The following is a 24,349-nucleotide window of genomic DNA, read 5'->3' as shown; positions in this document are numbered from 1 at the left end:
TGTCATTATGGGGTATTGTGTGTAAATTGATGAGGGGAAAAAAAACAATTTAATCAATTTTAGAATAAGGCTGTAACGTAATAAAATGTGGAAAAAGTCAAGGGTTCTGAATACTTTCCGAAGGCACTGTGAGCCTTCTTTCTCAGTAGGAGCACAGGATGTTGTGTCTGCAGGATGTTGTGTTGTGTCTGCAGGATGTTGTGTTGTGTCTGCAGGATGTTGTGTTGTGTCTGCAGGATGTTGTGTCTGCAGGATGTTGTGTTGTGTCTGCAGGATGTTGTGTCTGCAGGATGTTGTGTCTGCAGGATGTTGTGTTGTGTCTGCAGGATGTTGTGTCTGCAGTGTGTTGTGTCTGCAGAATGTTGTGTTGTGTCTGCAGGATGTTGTGTCTGCAGGATGTTGTGTCTGCAGGATGTTGTGTCTGCAGGATGTTGTGTCTGCAGGATGTTGTGTTGTGTCTGCAGGATGTTGTGTCTGCAGTGTGTTGTGTCTGTAGGATGTTGTGTCTGCAGGATGTTGTGTCTGCAGGATGTTGTGTCTGCAGTGTGTTGTGTCTGCAGAATGTTGTGTCTGCAGAATGTTGTGTCTGCAGGATGTTGTGTCTGCAGGATGTTGTGTCTGCAGGATGTTGTGTCTGCAGGATGTTGTGTCTGCAGGATGTTGTGTTGTGTCTGCAGGATGTTGTGTCTGCAGTGTGTTGTGTCTGTAGGATGTTGTGTCTGCAGGATGTTGTGTCTGCAGGATGTTGTGTCTGCAGTGTGTTGTGTCTGCAGAATGTTGTGTCTGCAGGATGTTGTGTTGTGTCTGCAGGATGTTGTGTCTGCAGGATGTTGTGTTGTGTCTGTAGGATGTTGTGTCTGCAGTGTGTTGTGTCTGTAGGATGTTGTGTCTGCAGGATGTTGTGTCTGCAGGATGTTGTGTCTGCAGGATGTTGTGTCTGCAGGATGTTGTGTTGTGTCTGCAGTGTGTTGTGTCTGCAGTGTGTTGTGTCTGCAGTGTGGTGTGTCTGCAGGATGTTGTGTCTGTAGGATGTTGTGTCTGCAGGATGTTGTGTCTGCAGGATGTTGTGTCTGCAGTGTGTTGTGTCTGCAGTGTGTTGTGTTGTGTCTGCAGGATGTTGTGTCTGCAGTGTGTTGTGTCTGTAGGATGTTGTGTCTGCAGGATGTTGTGTCTGCAGGATGTTGTGTCTGCAGTGTGTTGTGTCTGCAGGATGTTGTGTCTGCAGGATGTTGTGTCTGCAGGATGTTGTGTTGTGTCTGCAGTGTGTTGTGTCTGCAGTGTGTTGTGTCTGCAGTGTGGTGTGTCTGCAGGATGTTGTGTCTGTAGGATGTTGTGTCTGCAGGATGTTGTGTCTGTAGGATGTTGTGTCTGCAGGATGTTGTGTCTGTAGGATGTTGTGTCTGCAGGATGTTGTGTCTGTAGGATGTTGTGTCTGTAGGATGTTGTGTCTGCAGTGTGTTGTGTTGTGTCTGTAGGATGTTGTGTCTGCAGTGTGTTGTGTCTGCAGTGTGTTGTGTCTGCAGGATGTTGTGTCTGTAGGATGTTGTGTCTGCAGGATGTTGTGTCTGCAGTGTGTTGTGTTGTGTCTGTAGGATGTTGTGTCTGCAGTGTGTTGTGTCTGCAGGATGTTGTGTCTGCAGTGTGTTGTGGTGTCTGCAGTGTGTTGTGTCTGCAGGATGTTGTGTCTGCAGGATGTTGTGTCTGCAGTGTGTTGTGGTGTCTGCAGTGTGTTGTGTCTGCAGGATGTTGTGTCTGCAGGATGTTGTGTCTGCAGGATGTTGTGTCTGCAGTGTGATGTGTCTGCAGGATGTTGTGTCTGCAGGATGTTGTGTCTGCAGTGTGTTGTGTTGTGTCTGCATGATGTTGTGTCTGCAGGATGTTGTGTCTGCAGGATGTTGTGTCTGCATGATGTTGTGTCTGCAGGATGTTGTGTCTGTAGGATGTTGTGTCTGCAGTGTGTTGTGTCTGCAGGATGTTGTGTCTGCAGGATGTTGTGTCTGTAGGATGTTGTGTCTGCAGTGTGTTGTGTCTGCAGGATGTTGTGTCTGCAGTGTGTTGTGTCTGCAGGATGTTGTGTCTGCAGGATGTTGTGTCTGTAGGATGTTGTGTCTGCAGGATGTTGTGTCTGCAGGATGTTGTGTCTGCAGTGTGTTGTGTCTGCAGGATGTTGTGTCTGCAGTGTGTTGTGTCTGCAGGATGTTGTGTCTGCAGGATGTTGTGTTTGCAGGATGTTGTGTCTGCAGTGTGTTGTGTCTGCAGGATGTTGTGTTGTGTCTGCAGGATGTTGTGTCTGCAGTGTGTTGTGTTGTGTCTGCAGGATGTTGTGTCTGCAGGATGTTGTGTCTGCAGTGTGTTGTGTCTGCAGGATGTTGTGTCTGCAGGATGTTGTGTCTGCAGGATGTTGTGTCTGCAGTGTGTTGTGTCTGCAGGATGTTGTGTTGTGTCTGCAGGATGTTGTGTCTGCAGTGTGTTGTGTTGTGTCTGTAGGATGTTGTGTCTGCAGGGTGTTGTGTCTGCAGGATGTTGTGTCTGTAGGATGTTGTGTCTGCAGGGTGTTGTGTTGTGTCTGCAGGATGTTGTGTCTGCAGGATGTTGTGTCTGCAGGATGTTGTGTCTGCAGGATGTTGTGTCTGTAGGATGTTGTGTCTGCAGTGTGTTGTGGTGTCTGCAGGATGTTGTGTCTGCAGGATGTTGTGTCTGCAGTGTGTTGTGTCTGCAGGATGTTGTGTCTGCAGTGTGTTGTGTCTGCAGGATGTTGTGTCTGCAGGATGTTGTGTCTGCAGGATGTTGTGTCTGCAGTGTGTTGTGTTGTGTCTGCAGGATGTTGTGTTGTGTCTGCAGGATGTTGTGTCTGCAGTGTGTTGTGTCTGCAGTGTGTTGTGTTGTGTCTGCATGATGTTGTGTCTGCAGGATATTGTGTCTGTAGTGTGTTGTGTCTGCAGGATGTTGTGTCTGCAGGATGTTGTGTCTGCAGGATGTTGTGTCTGCAGTGTGTTGTGTCTGCAGGATGTTGTGTTGTGTCTGCAGGATGTTGTGTCTGCAGTGTGTTGTGTTGTGTCTGCAGGATGTTGTGTCTGCAGGATGTTGTGTCTGCAGGATGTTGTGTTGTGTCTGCAGTGTGTTGTGTTATGTCTGCAGGATGTTGTGTCTGCAGGATGTTGTGTTGTGTCTGCAGGATGTTGTGTCTGCAGGATGTTGTGTCTGCAGGATGTTGTGTCTGCAGGATGTTGTGTTGTGTCTGCAGGATGTTGTGTCTGTAGTGTGCTGTGTCTGCAGGATGTTGTGTCTGCAGGATGTTGTGTCTGCAGGATGTTGTGTCTGCAGTGTGTTGTGTTGTGTCTGCAGGATGTTGTGTCTGTAGGATGTTGTGTTGTGTCTGCAGGATGTTGTGTCTGCAGGATGTTGTGTCTGCAGTGTGTTGTGTCTGCAGGATGTTGTGTCTGCAGGATGTTGTGTCTGCAGGATGTTGTGTCTGCAGTGTGTTGTGTCTGCAGTGTGTTGTGTCTGCAGGATGTTGTGTCTGTAGGATGTTGTGTTGTGTCTGCAGGATGTTGTGTCTGCAGTGTGTTGTGTCTGCAGGATGTTGTGTCTGCAGTGTGTTGTGTCTGCAGGATGTTGTGTCTGCAGTGTGTTGTGTCTGCAGTGTGATGTGTCTGCAGTGTGTTGTGTCTGCAGTGTGTTGTGTCTGCAGGATGTTGTGTCTGCAGGATGTTGTGTCTGCAGGATTTTGTGTCTGCAGTGTGTTGTGTCTGCAGGATGTTGTGTCTGTAGGATGTTGTGTCTGCAGTGTGTTGTGTCTGCAGTGTGATGTGTCTGCAGTCTGTTGTGTCTGCAGTGTGTTGTGTCTGCAGTGTGATGTGTCTGCAGTGTGTTGTGTCTGCAGTGTGTTGTGTCTGCAGTGTGTTGTGTCTGCAGTGTGTTGTGTCTGCAGTGTGTTGTGTCTGCAGTGTGTTGTGTCTGCAGTGTGATGTGTCTGCAGTGTGTTGTGTCTGCAGTGTGTTGTGTCTGCAGTGTGTTGTGTCTGCAGTGTGTTGTGTCTGCAGTGTGTTGTGTCTGCAGTGTGTTGTGTCTGCAGTGTGTTGTGTCTGCAGTGTGTTGTGTATGACATAACTTATTCTACTCCTTTCCCCCTCTGCTTTCCCCTCCCTTTCTCCTCTCTCCTCTCCTTCTCCACCTCTTTTTCCATTCAACCCTGTCCCCTTTTCGCTCTCTCTCACCTTCTCTCTCAGACAACCCCCTCTCTCTCACCTTCTCTCTCAGACAACCCCCCCCCCCCTCGCTCTCACCTTCTCTCTCAGACAACCCCCCCTCTCTCACCTTCTCTCTCAGACAACCCCCTCTCTCTCACCTTCTCTCTCAGACAACCCCCCTCGCTCTCACCTTCTCTCTCAGACAACCCCCTCTCTCACCTTCTCTCTCAGACAATCCCCCTCTCTCTTACCTTCTTTCTCAGACAACCCCCCTCTCTCTCACCTTCTCTCTCAGACAACCCCTCCTCCCTCTCTCTCACCTTTTCTCTCAGACAACCCCCCTCTTTCTCTCAATTGAATTGAATTGAAAGGGCTTTATTGACATTTGAAATGTATGTGAACATTACACTCACAAAACATACAAAATACAATACAGACATGTCAAATGTTATATCATATGTATGTATTATGGTCTCTCTATCCAGTCTCCAGGCTCAGACTCTCAGGCCTCTCCTCAGGGGGCGGAGTCTTCTGTCCGGACGCCCATGCTCGAGGGGAGTGACAGCTTCGAGTCTCCACCGCCCTCCACTAAAGAGGTAGGTCGGTTGTGTGTATGTGTGTGTGCGTGTGTGTCTGTGTGTCCCTATCTGTGTCCAATGTGATGACTTTGACCAGACAGGCAGTGTGACGAATGAAAATGACACTTCTCCTGCATACTGACCACCAACATTTCAAAGAGTCAACCATCGGTTCAATCTCTGACAACTTCCCCAGTGTTATGACAGTGATAACGTTGCTATCATAGTGTTATGACTTGGGATGTGACAAAAGGTAAACATTCTCTTAACATTTAAACTGTCACATTTTCTCATTTCAACAAATAAAAAATAATCAGAAAATGACATGAATTCTAAATTCAGGTGACCCGCTAGGGAGCAATGCAGTTCAATGTACCACAGTCCTGGAAACTTAGACGGAGCTCACCTTCCTGCTGTCCTGGAAACCTAGACGGAGCTCACCTTCCTGCTGTCCTGGAAACCTAGACGGAGCTCACCTTCCTGTTGTCCTGGATACCTAGACGGAGCTCACCTTCCTGCTGTCCTGGATACCGCGACGGAGCTCACCTTCCTGCTGTCCTGGAAACCTAGACGGAGCTCACCTTCCTGATGTCCTGGATACCTAGATGGAGCTCACCTTCCTGCTGTCCTGGATACCGCGACGGAGCTCACCTTCCTGCTGTCCTGGAAACCTAGACGGAGCTCACCTTCCTGCTGTCCTGGAAACCTAGACGGAGCTCACCTTCCTGATGTCCTGGATACCTAGACGGAGCTCACCTTCCTGCTGTTCTGGAAACCTAGACGGAGCTCACCTTCCTGTTGTCCTGGATACCTAGACGGAGCTCACCTTCCTGCTGTTCTGGAAACCTAGACGGAGCTCACCTTCCTGATGTGCTGGATACCTAGACGGAGCTCACCTTCCTGTTGTCCTGGATACTTAGACGGAGCTCACCTTCCTGTTGTCCTGGATACTTAGACGGAGCTCACCTTCCTGATGTCCTGGATACCTAGACGGAGCTCACCTTCCTGCTGTCCTGGATACCTAGACGGAGCTCACCTTCCTGCTGTCCTGGATACCTAGACGGAGCTCACCTTCCTGTTGTCCTGGATACCTAGACGGAGCTCACCTTCCTGCTGTCCTGGATACCGCGACGGAGCTCACCTTCCTGCTGTCCTGGAAACCTAGACGGAGCTCACCTTCCTGATGTCCTGGATACCTAGATGGAGCTCACCTTCCTGCTGTCCTGGATACCGCGACGGAGCTCACCTTCCTGCTGTCCTGGAAACCTAGACGGAGCTCACCTTCCTGCTGTCCTGGAAACCTAGACGGAGCTCACCTCCCTGATGTCCTGGATACCTAGACGGAGCTCACCTTCCTGCTGTTCTGGAAACCTAGACGGAGCTCACCTTCCTGTTGTCCTGGATACCTAGACGGAGCTCACCTTCCTGCTGTTCTGGAAACCTAGACGGAGCTCACCTTCCTGATGTGCTGGATACCTAGACGGAGCTCACCTTCCTGTTGTCCTGGATACTTAGACGGAGCTCACCTTCCTGTTGTCCTGGATACTTAGACGGAGCTCACCTTCCTGATGTCCTGGATACCTAGACGGAGCTCACCTTCCTGCTGTCCTGGATACCTAGACGGAGCTCACCTTCCTGCTGTCCTGGATACCTAGACGGAGCTCACCTTCCTGCTGTCCTGGAAACCTAGACGGAGCTCACCTTCCTGCTGTCCTGGATACTTAGACAGAGCTCACCTTCCTGTTGTCCTGGATACTTAGACGAAGCTCACCTTCCTGATGTCCTGGATACCTAGACGGAGCTCACCTTCCTGATGTCCTGGATACTTAGACGGAGCTCACCTTCCTGTTGTCCTGGATACTTAGACGGAGCTCACCTTCCTGATGTCCTGGATACTTAGACGGAGCTCACCTTCCTGATGTCCTGGATACTTAGACGGAGCTCACCTTCCTGTTGTCCTGGATACTTAGACGGAGCTCACCTTCCTGTTGTCCTGGATACCTAGACGGAGCTCACCTTCCTGCTGTTCTGGAAACCTAGACGGAGCTCACCTTCCTGTTGTCCTGGATACTTAGACGAAGCTCACCTTCCTGATGTCCTGGATACCTAGACGGAGCTCACCTTCCTGATGTCCTGGATACTTAGACGGAGCTCACCTTCCTGATGTCCTGGATACTTAGACGGAGCTCACCTTCCTGTTGTCCTGGATACCTAGACGGAGCTCACCTTCCTGCTGTTCTGGAAACCTAGACGGAGCTCACCTTCCTGTTGTCCTGGATACTTAGACGAAGCTCACCTTCCTGATGTCCTGGATACCTAGACGGAGCTCACCTTCCTGATGTCCTGGATACTTAGACGGAGCTCACCTTCCTGTTGTCCTGGATACTTAGACGGAGCTCACCTTCCTGATGTCCTGGATACTTAGACGGAGCTCACCTTCCTGATGTCCTGGATACCTAGACGGAGCTCACCTTCCTGCTGTTCTGGAAACCTAGACGGAGCTCACCTTCCTGCTGTCCTGGAAACCTAGACGGAGCTCACCTTCCTGTTGTCCTGGATACTTAGACGGAGCTCACCTTCCTGCTGTCCTGGAAACCTAGACGGAGCTCACCTTCCTGATGTCCTGGATACTTAGACGGAGCTCACCTTCCTGATGTCCTGGATACCTAGATGGAGCTCACCTTCCTGCTGTCCTGGATACCGCGACGGAGCTCACCTTCCTGCTGTCCTGGAAACCTAGACGGAGCTCACCTTCCTGCTGTCCTGGAAACCTAGACGGAGCTCACCTCCCTGATGTCCTGGATACCTAGACGGAGCTCACCTTCCTGCTGTTCTGGAAACCTAGACGGAGCTCACCTTCCTGTTGTCCTGGATACCTAGACGGAGCTCACCTTCCTGCTGTTCTGGAAACCTAGACGGAGCTCACCTTCCTGATGTGCTGGATACCTAGACGGAGCTCACCTTCCTGTTGTCCTGGATACTTAGACGGAGCTCACCTTCCTGTTGTCCTGGATACTTAGACGGAGCTCACCTTCCTGATGTCCTGGATACCTAGACGGAGCTCACCTTCCTGCTGTCCTGGATACCTAGACGGAGCTCACCTTCCTGCTGTCCTGGATACCTAGACGGAGCTCACCTTCCTGCTGTCCTGGAAACCTAGACGGAGCTCACCTTCCTGCTGTCCTGGATACTTAGACAGAGCTCACCTTCCTGTTGTCCTGGATACTTAGACGAAGCTCACCTTCCTGATGTCCTGGATACCTAGACGGAGCTCACCTTCCTGATGTCCTGGATACTTAGACGGAGCTCACCTTCCTGTTGTCCTGGATACTTAGACGGAGCTCACCTTCCTGATGTCCTGGATACTTAGACGGAGCTCACCTTCCTGATGTCCTGGATACTTAGACGGAGCTCACCTTCCTGTTGTCCTGGATACTTAGACGGAGCTCACCTTCCTGTTGTCCTGGATACCTAGACGGAGCTCACCTTCCTGCTGTTCTGGAAACCTAGACGGAGCTCACCTTCCTGTTGTCCTGGATACTTAGACGAAGCTCACCTTCCTGATGTCCTGGATACCTAGACGGAGCTCACCTTCCTGATGTCCTGGATACTTAGACGGAGCTCACCTTCCTGATGTCCTGGATACTTAGACGGAGCTCACCTTCCTGTTGTCCTGGATACCTAGACGGAGCTCACCTTCCTGCTGTTCTGGAAACCTAGACGGAGCTCACCTTCCTGTTGTCCTGGATACTTAGACGAAGCTCACCTTCCTGATGTCCTGGATACCTAGACGGAGCTCACCTTCCTGATGTCCTGGATACTTAGACGGAGCTCACCTTCCTGTTGTCCTGGATACTTAGACGGAGCTCACCTTCCTGATGTCCTGGATACTTAGACGGAGCTCACCTTCCTGATGTCCTGGATACCTAGACGGAGCTCACCTTCCTGCTGTTCTGGAAACCTAGACGGAGCTCACCTTCCTGCTGTCCTGGAAACCTAGACGGAGCTCACCTTCCTGTTGTCCTGGATACTTAGACGGAGCTCACCTTCCTGCTGTCCTGGAAACCTAGACGGAGCTCACCTTCCTGATGTCCTGGATACTTAGACGGAGCTCACCTTCCTGTTGTCCTGGATACTTAGACGGAGCTCACCTTCCTGTTGTCCTGGATACCTAGGCGGAGCTCACCTTCCTGCTGTTCTGGAAACCTAGACGGAGCTCACCTTCCTGTTGTCCTGGATACTTAGACGAAGCTCACCTTCCTGATGTCCTGGATACCTAGACGGAGCTCACCTTCCTGCTGTCCTGGATACTTAGACGGAGCTCACCTACTGCCACTGTAGCACCTCTACTGCCACTGTAGCACCTCTACTGCCACTGTAGCTCCTCTACTGCCACTGTAGCACCTCTACTGCCACTGTAGCACCTCTACTGCCACTGGAGCACCTCTACTGCCACTGTAGCTCCTCTACTGCCACTGAAGCTCCTCTACTGCCACTGTAGCGCCTCTACTGCCACTGTAGCTCCTCTACTGCCACTGTAGCACCTCTACTGCCACTGTAGCACCTCTACTGCCACTGTAGCATCTCTACTGCCACTGTAGCACCTCTACTGCCACTGTAGCACCTCTACTGCCACTGTAGCACATGTACTGCCACTGTAGCACCTCTACTGCCACTGTAGCACATCTACTGCCACTGTAGCACATGTACTTCCACTGTAGCTCCTCTACTGCCACTGTAGCACCTCTACTGCCAATGTAGCTCCTCTACTGCCACTGTAGCTCCTCTACTGCCACTGTTGCACATGTACTGCCACTGTAGCTCCTCTACTGCCACTGTAGCACCTCTACTGCCACTGTAGCACATGTACTGCCACTGTAGCTCCTCTACTGCCAATGTAGCTCCTCTACTGCCACTGTAGCTCCTCTACTGCCACTGTAACACATGTACTGCCACTGTAGCTCCTCTACTGCCACTGTAGCACCTCTACTGCCACTGTAGCACATGTACTGCCACTGTAGCACCTCTACTGCCACTGTAGCACCTCTACTGCCACTGTAGCTCCTCTACTGCCACTGTAGCACCTCTACTGCCACTGTAGCACCTCTACTGCCACTGTAGCACATGTACTGCCACTGTAGCACCTCTACTGCCACTGTAGCACATGTACTGCCACTGTAGCTCCTCTACTGCCACTGTAGCACCTCTACTGCCACTGTAGCACATGTACTGCCACTGTAGCTCCTCTACTGCCACTGTAGCAGATGTACTGCCACTGTAGCACCTCTACTGCCACTGTAGCACCTCTACTGCCACTGTAGCACCTCTACTGCCACTGTAGCACCTCTACTGCCACTGTAGCACATGTACTGCCACTGTAGCACCTCTACTGCCACTGTAGCACATGTACTGCCACTGTAGCACATGTACTGCCACTGTAGCACATGTACTGCCACTGTAGCTCCTCTACTGCCACTGTAGCTCCTCTACTGCCACTGTAGCACCTCTACTGCCACTGTAGCACCTCTACTGCCACTGTAGCATCTCTACTGCCACTGTAGCACCTCTACTGCCACTGTAGCACCTCTACTGCCACTGTAGCACATGTACTGCCACTGTAGCACCTCTACTGCCACTGTAGCACATCTACTGCCACTGTAGCACATGTACTTCCACTGTAGCTCCTCTACTGCCACTGTAGCACCTCTACTGCCAATGTAGCTCCTCTACTGCCACTGTAGCTCCTCTACTGCCACTGTTGCACATGTACTGCCACTGTAGCTCCTCTACTGCCACTGTAGCACCTCTACTGCCACTGTAGCACATGTACTGCCACTGTAGCTCCTCTACTGCCAATGTAGCTCCTCTACTGCCACTGTAGCTCCTCTACTGCCACTGTAACACATGTACTGCCACTGTAGCTCCTCTACTGCCACTGTAGCACCTCTACTGCCACTGTAGCACATGTACTGCCACTGTAGCACCTCTACTGCCACTGTAGCACCTCTACTGCCACTGTAGCTCCTCTACTGCCACTGTAGCACCTCTACTGCCACTGTAGCACCTCTACTGCCACTGTAGCACATGTACTGCCACTGTAGCACCTCTACTGCCACTGTAGCACATGTACTGCCACTGTAGCTCCTCTACTGCCACTGTAGCACCTCTACTGCCACTGTAGCACATGTACTGCCACTGTAGCTCCTCTACTGCCACTGTAGCACATGTACTGCCACTGTAGCACCTCTACTGCCACTGTAGCACCTCTACTGCCACTGTAGCTCCTCTACTGCCACTGTAGCACCTCTACTGCCACTGTAGCACCTCTACTGCCACTGTAGCACATGTACTGCCACTGTAGCACCTCTACTGCCACTGTAGCACATGTACTGCCACTGTAGCTCCTCTACTGCCACTGTAGCACCTCTACTGCCACTGTAGCACATGTACTGCCACTGTAGCTCCTCTACTGCCACTGTAGCACATGTACTGCCACTGTAGCACCTCTACTGCCACTGTAGCACCTCTACTGCCACTGTAGCACCTCTACTGCCACTGTAGCACCTCTACTGCCACTGTAGCACATGTACTGCCACTGTAGCACCTCTACTGCCACTGTAGCACATGTACTGCCACTGTAGCACATGTACTGCCATTGTAGCACATGTACTGCCACTGTAGCTCCTCTACTGCCACTGTAGCTCCTCTACTGCCACTGTAGCACCTCTACTGCCACTGTAGCACCTCTACTGCCACTGTAGCATCTCTACTGCCACTGTAGCACCTCTACTGCCACTGTAGCACCTCTACTGCCACTGTAGCACATGTACTGCCACTGTAGCACCTCTACTGCCACTGTAGCACATCTACTGCCACTGTAGCACATGTACTTCCACTGTAGCTCCTCTACTGCCACTGTAGCACCTCTACTGCCAATGTAGCTCCTCTACTGCCACTGTAGCTCCTCTACTGCCACTGTTGCACATGTACTGCCACTGTAGCTCCTCTACTGCCACTGTAGCACCTCTACTGCCACTGTAGCACATGTACTGCCACTGTAGCTCCTCTACTGCCAATGTAGCTCCTCTACTGCCACTGTAGCTCCTCTACTGCCACTGTAACACATGTACTGCCACTGTAGCTCCTCTACTGCCACTGTAGCACCTCTACTGCCACTGTAGCACATGTACTGCCACTGTAGCACCTCTACTGCCACTGTAGCACCTCTACTGCCACTGTAGCTCCTCTACTGCCACTGTAGCACCTCTACTGCCACTGTAGCACCTCTACTGCCACTGTAGCACATGTACTGCCACTGTAGCACCTCTACTGCCACTGTAGCACATGTACTGCCACTGTAGCTCCTCTACTGCCACTGTAGCACCTCTACTGCCACTGTAGCACATGTACTGCCACTGTAGCTCCTCTACTGCCACTGTAGCACATGTACTGCCACTGTAGCACCTCTACTGCCACTGTAGCACCTCTACTGCCACTGTAGCACCTCTACTGCCACTGTAGCACATGTACTGCCACTGTAGCACCTCTACTGCCACTGTAGCACATGTACTGCCACTGTAGCACATGTACTGCCACTGTAGCACATGTACTGCCACTGTAGCTCCTCTACTGCCACTGTAGCTCCTCTACTGCCACTGTAGCACCTCTATTGCCACTGTAGCACCTCTACTGCCACTGTAGCACATGTACTGCCACTGTAGCTCCTCTACTGCCACTGTAGCACATGTACTGCCACTGTAGCTCCTCTACTGCCACTGTAGCTCCTCTACTGCCACTATAGCTCCTCTACTGCCACTGTAGCACCTCTACTGCCACTGTAGCTCCTCTACTGCCACTGTAGCTCCTCTACTGCCACTGTAGCTCCTCTACTGCCACTGTAGCTCCTCTACTTCCACTGTAGCTCCTCTACTGCCACTGTAGCTCCTCTACTGCCACTGTAGCTCCTCTACTGCCACTGTAGCTCCTCTACTGCCACTGTAGCACCTCTACTGCCACTGTAGCACCTCTACTGCCACTGTAGCATCTCTACTGCCACTGTAGCTCCTCTACTTCCACTGTAGCTCCTCTACTGCTCATTTAACTTCTCAAAGTATTGCCATTACAGGACTTTGCTGCTGTCGCTTCCCTGTCTCACACTCTGCCATTTTCCCAACTGTTAACAATGATGACGTGCGGAGAGCTTTATATTATAATATTATTATTATTACTATTATGATTATTATATCTGTGGCAAATCATTTGAAAGATGCATGTCTCCTACGTACAGCATTGTTGCGTTAGGTATTTGTTTAATTGTAATTTTCACTTTATGATGATCGTGGCCTGTCAGTAGTTGTTCTGTGATACTAAAATAAAAGGTTTTAGTTGGGGATTTTTTCTAAATGTTAACAATCCCAAATCTGTTTAAACGTTTAAATGTCACACCCCTAGTAATGACAGTGTTATGATGACCATGTCTGTGTGACCCGTCATCAGTAACATGTTCTCTGTCTTTCTTCTCTACCTACAGTCCAGGAGAAGCCTCGCCTCCTTCCCTACCTATGTAGACGGTAAGACCTCCCTTTACTTCTCTCCCTGTCCTCCTTCCCTACCTATGTAGACGGTAAGACCTCCCTGTCCTCCTTCCCTACCTATGTAGACGGTAAGACCCCCCTTTAGTTCTCTCCCTGTCCTCCCTCCCTACCTATGTAGACGGTAAGACCTCCCTGTCCTCCTTCCCTACCTATGTAGACGGTAAGACCTCCCTTTAGTTCTCTCCCTGTCCTCCTTCCCTACCTATGTAGACAGTAAGACCCCCCTTTAGTTCTCTCCCTGTCCTCCTTCCCTACCTATGTAGACGGTAAGACCCCCCTTTACTTCTCTCCCTGTCCTCCTTCCCTACCTATGTAGACGGTAAGACCCCCCTTTAGTTCTCTCCCTGTCCTCCTTCCCTACCTATGTAGACGGTAAGACCCCCCTTTAGTTCTCTCCCTGTCCTCCTTCCCTACCTATGTAGACGGTAAGACCTCCCTGTCCTCCTTCCCTACCTATGTAGACGGTAAGACCCCCCTTTAGTTCTCTCCCTGTCCTCCTTCCCTACCTATGTAGACGGTAAGACCCCCCTTTAGTTCTCTCCCTGTCCTCCTTCCCTACCTATGTAGACGGTAAGACCCCCCTTTAGTTCTCTCCCTGTCCTCCTTCCCTACCTATGTAGACGGTAAGACCCCCCTTTAGTTCTCTCCCTGTCCTCCTTCCCTACCTATGTAGACGGTAAGACCTCCCTTTACTTCTCTCCCTGTCCTCCTTCCCTGCCTATGTAGACGGTAAGACCCCCCTGTAGTTCTCTCCCTGCCTATGTAGACGGTAAGACCTCCCTTTAGTTCTCTCCCTGCCTATGTAGACGGTAAGACCTCCCTGTAGTTCTCTCCCTGCCTATGTAGACGGTAAGACCTCCCTTTAGTTCTCTCCCTGCCTATGTAGACGGTAAGACCTCCCTGTAGTTCTCTCCCTGTCCTCCTTCCCTACCTATGTAGACGGTAAGACCTCCCTTTACTTCTCTCCCTGTCCTCCTTCCCTACCTATGTAGACGGTAAGACCTCCCTGTCCTCCTTCCCTACCTATGTAGACGGTAAGACCCCCCTTTACTTCTCTCCCTGTCCTCCTTCCCTACCTATGTAGACGGTAAGACCTCCCTGTCCTCCTTCCCTACCTATGTAGACGGTAAGACCCCCCTTTAGTTCTCTCCCTGTCCTCCTTCCCTACCTATGTAGACGGTAAGACCTCCCTTTAGTTCTCTCCCTACCTATGTAGACGGTAAGACCTCCCTGTCCTCCTTCCCTACCTATGTAGACGGTAAGACCCCCCTTTAGTTCTCTCCCTGTCCTCCTTCCCTACCTATGTAGACGGTAAGACCCCCCTTTACTTCTCTCCCTGTCCTCCTTCCCTACCTATGTAGACGGTAAGACCTCCCTGTCCTCCTTCCCTACCTATGTAGACGGTAAGACCTCCCTTTAGTTCTCTCCCTGTCCTCCTTCCCTACCTATGTAGACGGTAAGACCTCCCTTTAGTTCTCTCCCTGTCCTCCTTCCCTACCTATGTAGTTGGTAAGACCCCCCTTTAATTCTCTCCCTGTCCTCCTTCCCTACCTATGTAGACGGTAAGACCTCCCTGTCCTCCTTCCCTACCTATGTAGACGGTAAGACCTCCCTTTAGTTCTCTCCCTGTCCTCCTTCCCTACCTATGTAGACGGTAAGACCCCCCTTTACTTCTCTCCCTGTCCTCCTTCCCTACCTATGTAGACGGTAAGACCCCCCTTTAGTTCTCTCCCTGTCCTCCTTCCCTACCTATGTAGACGGTAAGACCCCCCTTTAGTTCTCTCCCTGTCCTCCTTCCCTACCTATGTAGACGGTAAGACCTCCCTTTACTTCTCTCCCTGTCCTCCTTCCCTACCTATGTAGACGGTAAGACCCCCCTTTAGTTCTCTCCCTGTCCTCCTTCCCTGCCTATGTAGACGGTAAGAACTCCCTTTAGTTCTCTCCCTGCCTATGTAGACAGTAAGACCTCCCTGTCCTCCTTCCCTACCTATGTAGACGGTAAGACCTCCCTTTAGTTCTCTCCCTACCTATGTAGATGGTAAGACCTCCATGTCCTCCTTCCCTACCTATGTAGACGGTAAGACCTCCCTTTAGTTCTCTCCCTACCTATGTAGATGGTAAGACCTCCCTGTCCTCCTTCCCTACCTATGTAGACGGTAAGACCCCCCTTTACTTCTCTCCCTGTCCTCCTTCCCTACCTATGTAGACGGTAAGACCCCCCTTTAGTTCTCTCCCTGTCCTCCTTCCCTACCTATGTAGACGGTAAGACCCCCCTTTAGTTCTCTCCCTGTCCTCCTTCCCTACCTATGTAGACGGTAAGACCTCCCTGTCCTCCTTCCCTACCTATGTAGACGGTAAGACCCCCCTTTAGTTCTCTCCCTGTCCTCCTTCCCTACCTATGTAGACGGTAAGACCCCCCTTTAGTTCTCTCCCTGTCCTCCTTCCCTACCTATGTAGACGGTAAGACCCCCCTTTAGTTCTCTCCCTGTCCTCCTTCCCTACCTATGTAGACGGTAAGACCCCCCTTTAGTTCTCTCCCTGTCCTCCTTCCCTACCTATGTAGACGGTAAGACCTCCCTTTACTTCTCTCCCTGTCCTCCTTCCCTGCCTATGTAGACGGTAAGACCCCCCTGTAGTTCTCTCCCTGCCTATGTAGACGGTAAGACCTCCCTTTAGTTCTCTCCCTGCCTATGTAGACGGTAAGACCTCCCTGTAGTTCTCTCCCTGCCTATGTAGACGGTAAGACCTCCCTTTAGTTCTCTCCCTGTCCTCCTTCCCTACCTATGTAGACGGTAAGACCTCCCTTTACTTCTCTCCCTGTCCTCCTTCCCTACCTATGTAGACGGTAAGACCCCCCTTTAGTTCTCTCCCTGTCCTCCTTCCCTGCCTATGTAGACGGTAAGAACTCCCTTTAGTTCTCTCCCTGCCTATGTAGACAGTAAGACCTCCCTGTCCTCCTTCCCTACCTATGTAGACGGTAAGACCTCCCTTTAGTTCTCTCCCTACCTATGTAGATGGTAAGACCTCCATGTCCTCCTTCCCTACCTATGTAGACGGTAAGACCTCCCTTTAGTTCTCTCCCTACCTATGTAGATGGTAAGACCTCCCTGTCCTCCTTCCCTACCTATGTAGACGGTAAGACCTCCCTTTAGTTCTCTCCCTGTCCTCCTTCCCTACCTATGTAGACGGTAAGACCTCCCTTTAGTTCTCTCCCTGTCCTCCTTCCCTACCTATGTAGATGGCAAGACCCCCCTTTAATTCTCTCCCTGTCCTCCTTCCCTACCTATGTAGATGGTAAGACCCCCCTTTAGTTCTCTCCCTGTCCTCCTTCCCTACCTATGTAGATGGTAAGACCCCCCTTTACTTCTCTCCCTGTCCTCCTCTGCTTTACTTTACTATGCTTTGCTTTGCCAGTGCAGATTTGAATATATTTGAAAAGTGTTTTTCTCTAGTTACGGTAATGCTTGGGTGACTATGCTCTGTGGGGGTATGTTGATGTGTAGGCCAGATTTAGTGCCAGATCAGCGTTTTTAAATGTCATGGAGAGCTGAGAGTGAGAGTGAGAGAGAGAGAGATTTACTATTTTGTTGCCTTACAACCTGGAATTAAAATTGATTTTTTGGGGGGGGTTGTATCATTTGATTAACACAACATGCCTACCACTTTGAAGAAGCAAAACATTTTTTATTGTGAAACAAACAAGAACTAAGACCAAAAAACAGAACCTGAGCGTGCATAATTATTCACCTCCTCAAAGTCAATACTTTGTAGTGATACCTTTTGCAGCAATTACAGCTGCATGTCTCTTGGGGTATGTCTCTATAAACTTGGCACATCTAGCCACTGGGATTTTTGCCCATTCTTCAAGGCAAAACTGCTCCAGCTCCTTCACGTTGGATGGGTTCCGCTGGTGTACAGCAATTTTTAAGTCATAGCACAGATTCTCAATTGGATTGAGGTCTGGGCTTTGACTAGGCCATTCCAAGACATTTAAACATTGCCACTTAACACACTCGAGTGTTGCTTTAGCAGTATTCTTAGGGTCATTGTCCTGCTGGAAGGTGATCCTCCGTCCCAGTCTCAAATCTCTGGACGACAAACAGGTTTCCCTCAATAATTTCCCTGTATTTAGCACTATCAGTCATTCCTTCAATTCTGACCAGTTTCCCAGTCCCTGCTGATGAAAAACATCCCCACAGCATGATGCTGCCACCACCATGCTTCACTGTGGGAATGGTGTTCTTTGGGTGATGAGAGTTGTTGGGTTTGCGACATAGCATTTTCCTTGATGGCCAAAAAGCTCCATTTTAGTCTCTTCTGACCAGAGTGAGTACCTTCTTCCATATGTTTGGGGAGTCTCCCACATGCCTTTTGGTGAACACCAAACGTGTTTGCTCATTTTTGTCTTTGAGCAAGGGCTTTTTTTCTGGTAACTCTTCCGTAAAGCCCAGCTATGTGGAGTGTACAGCTTAAAGTGGTCCTATGGACAGATACTCCAATCTCAACTGTGGAGCTTTGCAGCTCCTTCAGGGTTATCTTTGGTCTCTTTGTTGCCTCTCTGATTAATGCCATCCTTGCCTGGTCTGTGAGTTTTGGTGGGCGGCCCTCTCTTGGCAGGTTTGTTGTGGTCACATATTCTTTAAATGTTTTAATAATGGATTTAATGGTGCTCCGTGGGATGTTCAAAGTTTCAGATATTTTCAACCCTGATCTGTACTTCTCCACAACTCTGTTCCTGACCTGTTTGGAGAGCTCCTTGGTCTTCATGGTGCTGCTTGCTTAGTGGTGTTGCAGACTCTGGGGCCTTTCAGAACAGGTGTAAATATACTGAGATCATGTGACAGATCATGTGACACTTAGATTGCACACAGGTGGACTTTATTTAACTAATTATATGACTTCTGAAGGTAATTGTTTGCACCAGATCTTATTTAGGGACTTCATAGCAAAAGAGGAGGATACATATGCACACACCACTTAAAAAAAAAAATGTTGTAATAATTTTTTGAAACAAGTAATTTTTTTCATTTCACTTCACCAATTTGGACTATTTTGTGTCTGTCCATTACATGAGAAAATCAATTTAAATTACAGGTTGTAATGCAACAAAATAGGAAAAACGCCAAGGAGGGTGAAAACGTTTGCAAAGGAACTCACACATCCCTCACCGTCTCTCTCTCTCTCTCACCGTCTCTCTCTCTCTCGCTCACACACTCTCTCTCTCTCTCTCTTTCTCTCTCTCACTCACACTCTCTCTCTCTCTCTCACCGGACACTCTCTCTCTCTCTCTCTTTCTCTCTCTCCTCACACTCTCTCTCTCTCTCTTTCTCTCTCTCATCTCACTCTCTCTCTCTCTCACCGTCTCTCTCTCTCTCTCTTTTCTCTCTCTCACTCACACATCTTCTCTCTCACCGTCTCTCTCTCTCTCTCTCACACACTCTCTCTCTCTCTCTCTTTCTCTCTCTCACTCACACTCTCTCTCTCTCTCTCTCTTTCTCTCTCTCACTCACTCTCTCTCTCTCTCTCTCTCTCCGTCTCTCTCTCTCTCTCTCTCACCGTCTCTCTCTCTCTCTCGCTCACACACTCTCTCTCTCTCACCGTCTCTCTCTCTCTCGCTCACACACTCTCTCTCTCTCTCTCTTTCTCTCTCTCACTCACACTCTCTCTCTCTCTCGCTCACACTCTCTCGCTCACACTCTCTCTCTCTTTCTCTTTCAATTCAATTTAAGGGCTCTATTGGCATGGGAAACCTGTGTTAACATTGCCAAATCAAGTGTCGATAATAAACAAAAGTGAAATAAACAATACAAATTAACAGTAAACATTACACTCACAAAAGTTCCAAAATAATGTAATATCTTTCTCTCTCCTCTTTAGCTCTCTGCTCTTTAGCTCTCTCTCTCCTCTTTAGCTCTCTCTCTCTCTGTCTCTCTCTCTCCTCTTTAGCTCTCTCTCTCTCTCTCTTCAGCTCTCCTCTCTCAACTCTCTCTCTCTTCAGCTCTCTCTCTCCCCCTCTCTCTCTCTCTCTCCCTCCCCTCTCTCCCTCTCTCCCTCTCTCCCTCTCTCTCTCTCTCTCTCTCTCTCTCTCTCTCTCTCTCTCTCTTTCTCCCTCCCTCTCTCTCTCTCTCTCTCTCTCTTTCTCCCTCCTCTCTCTCTCTCTCTTTCTCCCTCCCTCTCTCTCTCTCTCTTTCTCCCTCCCTCTCTCTCTCTCTTTCTCCCTCCCTCTCTCTCTCTCTCTCTCTCTTTCTCCCTCCCTCTCTCTCTCACTCTCTCTCTTTCTCTCTCTCTCTTTCTCCCTCCCTCTCTCTCTCTCTCTCTCTCTCTCTCTCTCTCTCTCTCTCTCTCTCTCTCTCTCTCTCTCTCTCTCTCTCTCTCTCTCTCTCTCTCTCTCTCTCTCTCTCTCTCTCTTTCTCTCTCTCAATCTCTCTCTCTGTCTCAACATTTCAAAATGTTACAAATTTCAACTCAAAGTTTTGTATACAATATTCACAGTTCAAACCTCCGCAATGTTTTCAAAACTCCTCCCCCTCCACCCCCTCTCTCTTCCCCACCTCTACTCCCCCTATCCCCTCCTCCCCCAGTCCCAGGTCCGTGTGACCCAGAGGACCTGATTGATGGGATCATATTTGCTGCTAACTACCTGGGCTCCACCCAGCTGCTGTCTGACAAGACGCCCTCCAAGAACGTCCGTATGATGCAGGCCCAGGAGGCCGTCAGCCACATCAAGGTGAGGAGAGACACAGCTCTATACTGTAGACCAGACACAGATCTCATCTACAATACCCAACTCTATACTGTAGACCAGACACAGATCTCATCTACAATACCCAACTCTATACTGTAGACCAGACACAGATCTCATCTACAATACACAGCTCTATACTGTAGACCAGACATAGATCTCATCTACAATACACAGCTCTATACTGTAGACCAGACACAGATCTCATCTACAATACACAGCTCTATACTGTAGACCAGACACAGATCTCATCTACAATACCCAACTCTATACTGTAGACCAGACACAGATCTCATCTACAATACACAGCTCTATACTGTAGACCAGACACAGCTCTCATCTACAGTACACAGCTCTATACTGTAGAATGTATAGAACAACCTGTATAGAAGTCCTGGGCAATATCTATCTAATATCCATCAGCAGTTTAACACTGCTGATGGAAAAATATGAAATACTGATACTAATACTAAATGAAATACTAAATATGAAATACTGATACTAATACTAAATGAAATACTAAATATGAAATACTAATACTAATACTAAATGAAATACTAAATATGAAATACTAATACTAATACTAAATGAAATACTAAATATGAAATACTAATACTAAATGAAATACTAAATATGAAATACTAATACTAAATGAAATACTAAATATGAAATACTAATACTAAATATGAAATACTAATACTAAAACTAAATGAAATACTAAATATGAAATACTAATACTAATACTAAATGAAATACTAAATATGAAATACTAATACTAAATGAAATACTAAATATGAAATACTAATACTAAATGAAATACTAAATATGAAATACTAATACTAATACTAAATGAAATACTAAATATGAAATACTAATACTAATACTAAATGAAATACTAAATATGAAATACTAATACTAATACTAAATGAAATACTAAATATGAAATACTAATACTAATACTAAATGAAATACTAAATATGAAATACTAATACTAAATGAAATACTAAATATGAAATACTAATACTAATACTAAATGAAATACTAAATATGAAATACTAATACTAATACTAAATGAAATACTAAATATGAAATACTAATACTAATACTAAATGAAATACTAAATATGAAATACTAATACTAATACTAAATGAAATACTAAATATGAAATACTAATACTAATACTAAATGAAATACTAAATATGAAATACTAATACTAAATGAAATACTAAATATGAAATACTAATACTAATACTAAATGAAATACTAAATATGAAATACTGCTTTAGGAACGTATCACTCACAAGTGATTTATACAAAGTCACTTTAATAACTCTACCTACATGTACATATTAGCTCAATTACCTTGACTAACTGGTGCACCCACACATTGACTCTGTACCGGTACCCAGTCTATACTGAGGTCTATGCTGTAGTCCTGTAGTCTATACTGTAGTCATGTAGTCTATATTGTAGTCATGTAGTATATACTGTAGTCTATACTGTAGTCCTGTAGTGTATGATGTAGTCTATAATGTAGTCATGTAGTCTATACTGTAATCCTGTAGTCTATACTGTAGTCATGTAGTCTATGATGTAGTCTATACTGTAGTCATGTAGTCTATGATGTAGTCTATACTGTAGTCTATACTGTAGTATTGTAGTCTATACTGTAGTCTATACTGTAGTCCTGTAGTCTATACTGTAGTCTTGTAGTTTATACTGTAGTCTATACTGTAGTCCTGTAGTCTATGCTGTTGTCTATACTGTCGTCGTGTAGTCTATACTGTCGTCATGTGGTCTATATTGTGGACGTGTAGTCTATACTGTAGTCTATACTGTAGTCCTGTAGTTTATACTGTAGTCTATACTGTAGTCCCGTGGTCTATACTGTAGTCCTGTAGTCTATACTGTAGTATATAATGTAGTCCTGTAGTCTATACTGTAGTCTATACTGTAGTCCTGTAGTCTATACTGTAGTCCTGTAGTCTATACTGTAGTACTGTAGTCTATACTGTAGTCATGTAGTCTATACAGTCTATACAGTTTTTAACATCTCGTCCCGTGTTTTATGATTCTGATCATCTGGACCAGTCCAGTGACTGCTGTGAAAGGACAGCTGACAACATAGGAAAGTCTGTGTGACAGCTTGGAGAGACAGCTGACCGGAGGGAATAGACCCCACTGGGGCTGTCATGGGCTAGCTACCCATGTTGGCAGTCTCCGACGCTGTTTCAGTATGTTGGAGACACCCGCTAAGTGCTACTGAAAGTCAACAAAGGAACATACCCCTAGAGCCTGCGAGAGCTGGGGCGCAAGATGGCTCAACGACTGATCACATGGTTACGGACCCAGGAACGGAAACGACTACGAGTAGGAACACAGCACATGAGACAACCATAACAGCAGCAGGACACACACTTCAGGTGTGCAGCTGTGGTTGGGAGAGAGTAACATCGGCAAGGGGGTTAAGGATCCATCAAGGGAGGAAAAGGTGCTTGGGAGAGCAGAGACAGGGACCTCGCACTGACCAGTACTTCTTACGAAGCAGCCAGTCAAATCAGTCGAATGAAGCACAGCGACGGGACGCAAACCAAAGTTCGCAGAGCATCAGCACCCCTGTAACTGAGGAGGATAACACAAGCACAGAAATGCCGGTGGATGAACTCACCCAACCACAGAGACCTCTAAAAGAGGAAAAGATCAAAGGGCACAGACCGAGTGTGAAGTGGCCCAAAGCTGTTGAAAAGAGAGAGTGGGAAACAATCAACAACGACCTGACAAAAATCTTGGAACAACAGGTAGGAACAGCAGAGAAAAAGCTTGAAAGGATGGGAGACATTATCTACCACTACGGAGAAGAGCGCTTTGGAGTAAACGAAAGGAGAAGTGGCAAGACACCACCCCGCCAGCCAAATCTAGGAGACAGCAGGAGATCGAGATACTTGTCAGAGAGAGAAGGCAGCTGAGGAAGCAGTGGAAGAAGGCCTCTGATGCAGAGAGAGAAGGTCTCATGCTACTCCAAGCAGACATTAAATGTCGGCTGGCAACCTTGCGAAGAGCGGAAAACTTAAGGAAACTTCGTAGGAAGAAGGTACACTCAAGAACACGGTTCTATAAAAACCCCTTTAAGTTTGTCAAAGATCTCTTCGCAAAGGAAAAGTGCGGAATCCTAAAACCTCCAAAGCCTGAACTGGAAGAACATCTGGAAAATGTCCACCAGGACATGAAAAGGCATGAGCAGATAGTCATCCCACATGACATCCCACCTATTCAACCACCAGAATTCAATCTGGACACTGACCCTCCAAAATGGAGGGAAGTAGAGAACGTTGTCCGAAGAGCAAGAGCGGCCTCTGCTCCTGGGCCTAATGGAGTACCATACAAGCTCTACAAGAACGCCCCGGATGTTCTACGCTTTCTTTGGAGGCTCATGAGGATAGTGTGGCAGAAGGAAATAATACCAAAGGCATGGCGAAGGGCTGGTGGTGTGCTAATCCCGAAAGAGAAGGATGCGACAGACATCAGTCAATTCCGACCAATCTCCCTTCTCAACGTCGAAGGGAAGATCTTTTTCAGTATAATAGCACAGAGGCTGTCCACTTATCTGGAAAGGAACAAGTACATTGATACATCTGTACAGAAAGCAGGCATTCCTGGTTTCTCTGGTTGCCTGGAACATACTAGTATGATTTGGCACCAGATCCAAACAGCTAAGAAGGACAAGAGAGACCTCTATATCATCTTCCTTCGACCTGGCCAATGCCTTTGGCTCAGTTCCCCATGAACTCCTCTGGGAATCCTTCAACATTTTCCACATACCAGAACCCATCACTACACTGGTAAAGGCCTATTTCCAAGACCTGCAATTGTGTTTCACAACACCTGACTTCACAACAACATGGCAGCGCTTGGAAGTAGGCATAATGGCAGGCTGTACAATCTCTCCTCTGGCCTTCACTATGGCCATGGAAGTCATCATCAGGGCATCGAGATGGGTGGTCGGCGGTGAGAGAACTAAGGAAGGGCTCCGTCTCCCACCTATCCGAGCATACATGGATGACATGACTACACTGACCACCACTGCAGCATGCACCAGGCGGCTACTTGCAAAACTGCAGGATAACATCAAGTGGGCCCGGATGAAAACCAAGCCAAGCAAATCTCGAAGCATCTCCATAGTCAAGGGACAGCTTAAAGATGTGAGGTTCTGCATTGGAGATGACCCGATACCAACGGTATCTGAGC

General features: G+C 48.2%; 1 protein-coding gene across 3 annotated transcripts in view; it reads left to right on the top strand.

Annotated features, from left to right (window-relative positions):
• Positions 1-24,349, top strand: part of LOC118377182 (amyloid-beta A4 precursor protein-binding family A member 1-like) — a 179,278-nt gene that overhangs the window by 113,274 nt on the left and 41,655 nt on the right. For all 3 annotated transcript variants that reach the window (XM_052479306.1, XM_052479307.1, XM_052479305.1), the window contains exons 4-6: positions 4,676-4,786; positions 13,299-13,338; positions 19,944-20,089. In XM_052479306.1, coding sequence (XP_052335266.1) covers positions 4,676-4,786; positions 13,299-13,338; positions 19,944-20,089 — 297 coding nt within the window. The remainder of the gene's footprint in view (positions 1-4,675; positions 4,787-13,298; positions 13,339-19,943; positions 20,090-24,349) is intronic.

This window comes from Oncorhynchus keta, chromosome 25, assembly GCF_023373465.1.
Source record: "Oncorhynchus keta strain PuntledgeMale-10-30-2019 chromosome 25, Oket_V2, whole genome shotgun sequence".
In the NCBI taxonomy this organism is placed as follows: Eukaryota; Metazoa; Chordata; class Actinopteri; order Salmoniformes; family Salmonidae; genus Oncorhynchus; species Oncorhynchus keta.
The sequence above is the reverse complement of the archived record's forward strand: the minus strand, read 5'-3'. Positions and strand labels throughout refer to the sequence as shown.